General features: G+C 38.1%; 1 protein-coding gene across 1 annotated transcript in view; it reads left to right on the forward strand.

Annotated features, from left to right (window-relative positions):
* Positions 1 to 9,039, forward strand: part of UPP2 (uridine phosphorylase 2) — a 45,589-nt gene that overhangs the window by 1,829 nt on the left and 34,721 nt on the right. Inside the window, exon 2 of the mRNA XM_007446449.1 lies at positions 3,533 to 3,650. Within this exon, the coding sequence (XP_007446511.1) occupies positions 3,533 to 3,650 (118 nt within the window). The remainder of the gene's footprint in view (positions 1 to 3,532; positions 3,651 to 9,039) is intronic.

A 9,039-nucleotide genomic window follows, 5' to 3' on the forward strand; every position in this document is an offset into this window, starting at 1 on the left:
ACTCTTTCATAGAGTGATGATTCATAGATTCAGCTGGGAATCCAAAGGAAAAATCTCCAGATAGTGAAAGCAGTTTTGGGAGAGTAAAACCGAAAGCATAATAGAAACTGGAAGATAAAGTGTATGGCAGTGTTTCTCAAACCTTAATGTGCATGGGAATCACGTAAGAGTTAGTCAAAATTCAGATTGTCATTCAGTATGTCTAGGGTAGGGACTGAGATTTTGCATTTCTAACAAGCTGTCCAGGCGATGCTGCTGACGCTCCTGGTTCATTGACCACACTTTGTCTAGCAAGGGACAGTGGGTAAATATCTTCTTGCCCCTCAGCAAGAGAAGAAAGAAGGCGTCCTTCTGCTTTGAGGCTTTGATGCTTTTTCTGATGTAGGAAAGTGCATCATGGAATGCTTTCTTTTTGAAACCAGCTATGATTTATTAACTAATTAAGAATCTGTTGTCCTAAATGTTTTTGAAATTAATAGTATTCCTGTTCTACTTCCTGAACAGTTAATTCAACAAATAAAATTTTTAAATATTTAGGAATTAAAAAAGATACATGAGACAGCTTGCGTGAGGGAATTCAAAATCTTTCTGGGAAGGCAGAAAATTAACATATGAAATGCCAAATAAATGCTTTAGGAGCACAGTGGGGGGGAATTCATACTGACCAGAGAGGAAAGATACTTGGAAAAGCCTTCACAGAGGAGGTGATATTTGAATTTGACCTTGAAGAATGAGTAGGATACTAACAGGTGAAAAACAGAGGGCAGGAGAAGGATGTTTCAGGAACAAAGGCCTAAAGCAGGGGTTCTTAACTTTGGCTGCACATCAGATCATCCAGGAAGATTTAAAAAATAATTTCAGAATCTAAATTAATTGGGGCCTGAGCAACAGTGTTTTCTTCAAAACCCCCTGGTGATCTTAATGCACAATCAGGTTGAGGACCATTGGAGATACAGAAACATACAAGGTTTTTGTTAAGATGTTTTAAGGTATTTGGAGGGAAATGGGAGGACCGTAGAGCAGAGAAGTTCCAGATGGTTCTTGGTAAAGATGGCTGGATCCACTGTGGTGTGAGGCAGTGTTCATGAAGTAGGGGAAAGGGCAGGAAGGCTGGCAGCCACGGCATCACCAGAATGGCTGATATGGCCAGGGTGTGCTGGGATGTCACACCCAAGATGAGTGGGAGCAAACGGGTAACCACTGAACTGCACTGGGTAATGGAGTGATGGGCTGACATCAAGAATGGCTTTAAGACAAATACCATATGATACCACTTATATGTGAAATCTAAAATATGACACAAATGAACTTATCTACAAAACAGAAACAGACTCACAGACATAAAGAACAGATTTGTGGCTGGCAATGGGGAGAGGGGATGCGGGAGGGATGGATTATGAGTTTGGGATTAGCAGATGCAAACTAGTATATATAGAATGGATAAACAACAAGGTCCTACTGTACAGCACAGGGAACCTATATTCAGGATCCTGGGATAAACCATAATGGAAAAGAATATGAAAAAGAATGTATGTATATGTATAAATGAATTACCTTGCTGTACAGCAGAAATTAACACAACATTGTAAACCAACTATACTACAACAAAATGAATTTTTTTAAAAAAGAATGGGTTTAAGCCCTTCTAGTTGTAGTCCTTTCTTTCTGGTAAGCTTGTCTTTCCATTGGCTTCTTAGTAATATCTCCACATTCTCTTCTGGGCATCTGGTGGAAGGAGGCTGCTGGAAAATAGAGTTTCTACTTTGGAGTGTCCTCTTTCTTACCTTACCTTCTGTTTTTAAGTCTTACTTTCCTTATTACAATAATTTTATACTCTTATGGTTTCACATGATTACTAAAATTAGGTCTTTCACTTGATCACTTCCCCTTTCTCCAAGCTCTTTAGTCTCACTTCTTTTCCTTCACGCTTTTTCTTGAGCATTTCTTTTTTATAAGCTCTAAATCCTGTTTCTCTAGAACTCTGTGCCTGTTTATTCTTCCTTTTCCCCTATTATACCTACATTCAGTCTCTCCAGGATCCTACTCAGCTTTCTGTTTTGACCCCATCATCCTGCTTCACTTACTTCTCATTTAGATCTTCTAATGAAAAAAAATCATTTCATAGTATGTTAACAAAGAACCTCTTATTGGTCAGCAGGCTAATGCTGTTTAAAATGTCAGTGGCTTCTTGCTCAATCCAAAACAGGCTGATGGAGTAAAGGACTGGTGTCTACTCTGCACATCCATTGAGAGAGAGAGGAAGAGGAAACAAATTTGAGGGAGATACTGGTTTTTTAGGAGCCAGGCCTAGAAGTAGACACATCACTTCCACCCACATTCCAATGGCCAGAACTCAGTCATATGACCTCACTTTACTCCAAGAGAAGCTGGGAATGTGATCTAGTAATGTGCCCAGGAGGAAAAAGAATTGGGGTTTGATGAACACATTGCATTCTTTGCCACACCCTACTTTTTCATGTCAGTCTCTCTAAAGCTAGTACCTGTCAGGTCCTCCATGTTGGGAGGTATAAGAATGAGAGTTAGTTATTCTATGTTCACTGTACATCAGCTGTGTTACAAACATTATCTCATTCAGGCCTTAGGCAATCTTGCAAAACAGTTATTATTTTCACTATACCAATCTTACAGATGAGGAAGCCAAACAACAAAGATAAAATAATATACCCAAGGTTGCACAATTAGTATATATATGGTTGAACTGGCAGGGGAATCCAGGCAGTCTGATTCCAGAGCCCAGTAGCTTATGTTACACAGCCTCTCTTTCGAAGAAAGAAAATAGCCACCAGGGCTGGACAGAATTGGGTAGAAATGACTGTTCTGTAATCTACTGGTTATATAATCTTTTTTTTTTTTTTTTTTTAATTTTATGTATTTATTTTTGGCTGCATTGGGTGTTCGTTGGGGTGCACCGGCTTTCTCTAGTTGCGGTGAGCAGGGGCTACTCTTCGTTGAGGTGCACGGGTTTCTCGCTGCAGTGGTTTCTCTGGTTGCGAAGCATGGGCTCTAGGTGCACGGGCGTCGGTCGTGGCTAACGGGCTTAGTTGCTCCACGGCATGTGGGATCTTCCCGGACCAGGGCTCGAACCCGTGTCCCCTGCATTAGCAGGCAGATTCTTAACCACTGCGCCACCAGGGAGGCCCCTGGTTATATAATCTTGCACAAGTTTCTCAACTTCTGTAAGCCTTGGCTTCTTATGAATCATTAGTATTACTTACCTAATAGAATGGTCATGGGATTAAACGAGGTAAATGTGTTTATTATATGCAGTTTTCATGACATTGTAAAATTTTCATGCTTAATGCTATGCCTGGTACATAGTAAATGCACAACAAATATTAGCCATTTTTATTCATTATTATACCACATTGCTTCCTCACATATCAATTAATCCTAAATGAAGGTTTTTGTCCAATATTTCGGCTAGTGGTTATCTTAGGTGTAGACTGATATTTCCCTTTTGTGTGGTATCCCTCCAAATTCCTTTACACCTTCTTTGTATTATGTTTTTCAGAAAAGGTTTTGTTCATGTTAAAAATCCTTACCTGGACTCTATGGATGAAGATGTTCTCTATCACTTGGATTTAGGAACAAAAACACACAACCTACCAGAAATGTTTGGGGATGTAAAGGTAAAAGTATTTCTACTTTAGGCAAAACAACTGAGTTTCCTCTGGTGATATTTCTCCTTATTTTCCTAGCATAAACTTTACACCTTTGGCTAGAGAAATGTCAGAGGTCCCAATAGGAACAAAAGCTGTGCTCGTTCTCTGAAACAATTTAGAATGCGTACATCATGAACAGTCATTTCCACCTTAACAAGATATAAAGGTTCCCAAACTAAATCTAATGCAAACATGGTTATTTGACTCTTCTGGTCCCTAAAGATAAATACAATTTTACTGACAATACTGCTGGGTGTTCAGAATTCATTACGATTCAGTTCACTATTTAACATCTTTATTTATAGATGAACCTCACTAATTCTCATTTTATCAAATCATGAAATAACTCAACAAAACTAAAAATACTATCTTATAGCACTTCTTGAAAACAACCATTATTCAATATTTCATACTATTAAGATTTTTGTTATTTCATAATAAAATATTATGAAATAATTGTTTCTGGAATGCTACTAGGAAAATTTTATGTCAGTATTAATTATCTTAATATATATGTTAATTATAAAAATGACTCATGTTCATTATTTAAAATTGGAAAAATATAAATAAGAACAAAGATTTTATTTTTTAAATTAAATTTATTTTAATACAGCAGGTTCTTATTAGTTACCTATTTTATATATATTAGTGTATATATGTCAATCTCAATCTCCCAATTCATCCCACCACCACCACTCCCCCCCGACCCCAGCTGTCCTCCCTTGGTGTTGATACGTTTGTTCTCTACATCTGTGTCTCTATTTCTGCCTTGCAAACTGGTTCATCTGTACAATTTTTCTAGATTCCACATATATGCGTTAATATACGATATTTGTTTTTCTCTTTCTGACTTACTTCACTCTGTATGACGGTCTCTAGATCCATCCATGTCTCTACAAATGACCCAATTTCGTTCCTTTTTATGGCTGAGTAACATTCCATTGTACATATGTACCACATCTTCTTTATCGTCTGTCAATGGGCATTTAGTTTGCTTCCATGACCTGACTATTGTAAATAGTGCTGCAATGAACATTGGGGTGCATGTGTCTTTTTGAATTATGGCTTTCTCTGGATATATGCCCAGTAGTGGGATTGCTGGGTCATATGGTAATTCTAGCTTTTAGTTTTTTAAGGAACCTCCACACTGTTCTCCATAGTGGCTGTATCCATTTACATTCTCTCCACACCCTCTCCAGCATTTGCTGTTTGTAGATTTTCTGATGATGCCCATTCTAACTGGGGTGAGCTGATACCTCATTGTAGTTTTGATTTGCATTTCTCTAATAATTAGTGATGTTGAGCAGATTTTCATGTGCCTCTTGGCCATCTGTATGTCTTCTTTGGAGAAACGTCTCTTTAGGTCTTCTGCCCATTTGTGGATTGGGTTGTTGGTTTTTTTTAATATTGAGCTGCATGAGCTGTTTATATATTTTGGAGATTAATCCTTTGTCCATTGATTTGTCGGCAAATATTTTCTCCCATTCTTTTCATCTTGTTTATGGTTTCCTTTGCTGTGCAAAAGCTTTTAAGTTTCATTACATCCCATTTGTTTATTTTTGTTTTTATTTCCATTACTCTAGGAGGTAGATCAAAACATGTATTGCTGTGATTTATGTCATAGAGTGTTCTTCCTATGTTTTCCTCTAAGAGTTTTATAGTGTCCCATCTTACATTTGGGTCTTTAATTCATTTTGAGTTTATTTTTGTGTATAGTGTTAGAGAGTGTTCTAATTTCATTCTTTTACATGAAGCTGTCCAATTCTCCTAGCACCACTTATTGAAGAGACTGTCTTTTCTCCACTGTATATCCTTGCCTCCTTTGTCATTGATTAGTTGACCATAGGTGCGTGGGTTTATCTCTGGGCTTTCTATCCTGTTCCATTGATCTATATTTCTGTTTTTGTGCCAGTACCATACTGTCTTGATTACTGAAGCTTTGTAGTATAGTCTGAAGTCAGGGAGTCTGATTCCTCCAGCACCATTTTTTTCCCTCAAGATTGCTTTGGCTATTTGGGGTCTTTTGTGTCTCCATATAAATTTTAAGATTTTTTGTTCTAGTTCTGTAAAAAGTGCCATTGATAATTTGATAGGGATTGCACTGAATCTGTAGATTGCTTTGGGTAGTAGAGTCATTTTCACAATATTGATTCTTCCAACCCAGGAACATGGTATATCTCTCTATCTGTTTGTGTCATCTTTAATTTCTTTCATTAGTGTCTTATAGTTTCCTGCATACAGGTCTTTTGTTTCCCTAGGTATTTTATTCTTTTTGTTGCAATGGTGAATGGGATTGTTTCCTTAATTTCTCTGTCTGATCTTTCATTGTTAGTGTATAGGAATGCAAGAGATTTCTGTGCATTAATTTTTATTTATTTATTTATTTATTTGGCTGCGATGGGGTCTTCGTTGCTTTGCATGGGGTTTCTCTAGCTGCGGCGTGTGGGGGCTACTCTTTGCTGTGGGGCGTGGGCTTCTCATTATGGTGGCTTCTCTTGTTGCAGAGCACGGGCTCGAGGCACGCGGGCTTCACTAGTTGTGGCATGCAGGCTCAGTAGTTGTTGCTTGCAGGCTCTAGAGCGCATGCTCAGTATTTGTGTTACACGGGATTAATTGCTCCGCGGCATGTGGGATCTTCCTGGACCAGGGCTCGAACCCGTGTCCCCTGCATCAGCAGGCAGATTCTTAACCACTGCGCCACCAGGGAAGTCCCTCTGGGCAATTATTTTGTATCCTGCAACTTTACCAAATTCATCGATTAGCTCTAGTAGTTTTCTGGTGGCATCCTTAGGATTATCTATGTACAGTATCATGTCATCTGCAAACAGTGACAGTTTTACTTCTTTTCCACTTTGTATTCCTCTTATTTCTTTTTCTTCTCTGATTGCCATGGCTAGGACTTCCAAAACTATGTTGAATAATAGTGGCAAGAGTGGACATCCTTGTCTTGTTCCTGATCTTAGAGGAAATGCTTTCAGCTTTTCACCATTGAGAATGATGTTTGCTGTGGCTTTGTCGTATATGACCTTTATTATGTTGAGGTAGGTTCCCTCTATGCCCTCTTTCTGGAGAGTTTTTATAAAAATGGGTGTTGAATGTTGTCAAAAGCTTTTTCTGCATCTACTGAGATGATCATATGGTTTTTATTCTTCAATTTGTTAATATGGTGTATCACATTGATTGATTTTTTGTATATTGAAGAATCCTTGCATCCCTGGGATAAATCCCACTTGATCATGCTGTATGATCCTTTTAATGTGTTGTTGGATTCTGTTTGCTAGTATTTTGTTGAGGATTTTTGCATCTATATTCATCAGTGATATTGGTCTGTAACTTTCTTTTTTTGTAGTATCTTTGTCTGATTTTGGTATGAGGGTGATGGTGGCCTCGTAGAATGAGTTTGGGAGTGTTCCTTCCTCTGCTATATTTTGGAAGAGTTTGAGAAGGATAGGTGTTAGCTCTTCTCTAAATGTTTGATAGAATTCACCTGTGAAGTCATCTGGTCCTGGACTTTTGTTTGTTGGAAGATTTTTCATCACAGTTTCAATTTGATTACTTGTGATTGGTTTGTTCATATTTTCTGTTTCTTCCTGGTTCAGTCTTTGAATGTTACACCTTTCTAAGTATTTGTTCATTTCTGTCCATGCCATTTTATTGGCACAGAGTTGCTTGTAGTAGTCTCTTATGATGCTTTGTATTTCTGCGGTGTCTGTTCTAACTTCTCCTTTTTCATTGCTAACTTTATTGATTTAAGTCATCTCCCTATTTTTCTTGATGAGTCTAGCTAAAGGTTTATCAATTTTGTTTATCTTCTCAAAGACCTAACTTTTAGTTTTATTGATCTTTGCTATTGTTTTCTTTGTTTCTATTTCATTTATTTCTGCTCTGACCCTTATGATTTCTTTCCCTCTGCTAACTCTGAGTTTTGTTTGTTCTTTCTCTAGTTCCTTTAGGTCTAGGGTTAGATTATTTATTTGTGATTTTTCTTGTTTCTCGAGGTCGGATTGTATTGCTATAAACTTCCCTCTTAGGACTGCTTTTACTGCACCCCATAGGTTTTGGGCTGTCGTGTTTTCATTGTCACTTGTCTCCAGGTATTTTTTGATTTCCTCTTTGACTTCTTCAGTGATCTCTTGGTTATTCAGTAACGTATTGTTTAGCTTCCATGTGCTTGTGTTTTTTACGTTTCTTTCCCTGTAATTTATTTCTAATCTCATAGTGTTGTGGTCAGAAAAGATGCTTGATATGATTTCAGTTTTCTTAACTTTCCCGAGGCTTGATTTGTGACCCAAGATGTGATCTATCCTGGAGAATGTTACCTGTGCACTTGAGAAGAGAGTGTAATCTGCTGTTTTCTGATGGAATGTCCTATAATTATCAATTAAATCAATCTGGTCTTTTGTGTCTTTTTTTTTTTTTTTTTTTTTGGGGGTCCATCCACCTTATTACAAATAAATCAATTTTCTTCCTTTTTATGGATGAGTAATATTCCATTGTATATATGTGCCACTTCTTTTTTTTTTTTTTTTGGGGTATGCAGGCCTCTCACTGTTGTGGCCTCTCCAGTTGTGGAGCACAGGCTCTGGACGTGCAGGCTCAGCGGCCATGGCTCACGGGCCTAGCCACTCCGTGGCACGTGGGATCTTCTCAGACCAGGGCACAAACCTGTGTCCCCTGCATCGGCAGGCGGACTCTCAACCACTGCGCCACCAGGGAAGTCCTCTTTTGTGTCTTTTAAAGCCTCTGTTTCCTTATTAATTTTCTTTTTTTTAACATCTTTATTGGAGTATAATTGCCTCACAATGTTGTGTTAGTTTCTGCTGTAAAACAAAGTGAATCAGCTATACGTACACATATATCCCCATATCCTCTCCCTCTTGCGTCTCCCTCCCACCATCCCTATCCCACCCCTCTAGGGGATCACAAAACACTGACATGATCTCCTGTGCTGTTTCCCACTAGCTATCTATTTTACATTTGGTAGTGTATATATGTCAATGCCCCTCTCTCACTTCGTCCCAGCTTACCCTTCCCCCTCCCCGTGTCCTCAAGTCCATGCTTATTAATTTTCTGTCTGCATGATATGTCCATTGGTGTAAGTGAGGTGTTAAAGTGCCCCACTATTATTGTGTTACTGTTGATTTCCTCTTTTACAGCTGTTAGCATTTGCCTTATGTATTGAGATGCTCCTATGTTGGGTGCATATATATTTATAAATGTTATATCTTCTTGGATTGATCCCTTGATCATTATGTAGTGTCCTTCCTTGTCTCTTGCAACATTCTTTATATTAAAGTCTACTTTATCTGATATGAGTATTGCTACTCCAGCTTTCATTTTTTTTTTTTTTTTTTTT

This window comes from Lipotes vexillifer, unplaced genomic scaffold (assembly GCF_000442215.2).
Source record: "Lipotes vexillifer unplaced genomic scaffold, Lipotes_vexillifer_v1.1 scaffold173, whole genome shotgun sequence".
NCBI lineage: Eukaryota > Metazoa > Chordata > Mammalia > Artiodactyla > Lipotidae > Lipotes > Lipotes vexillifer.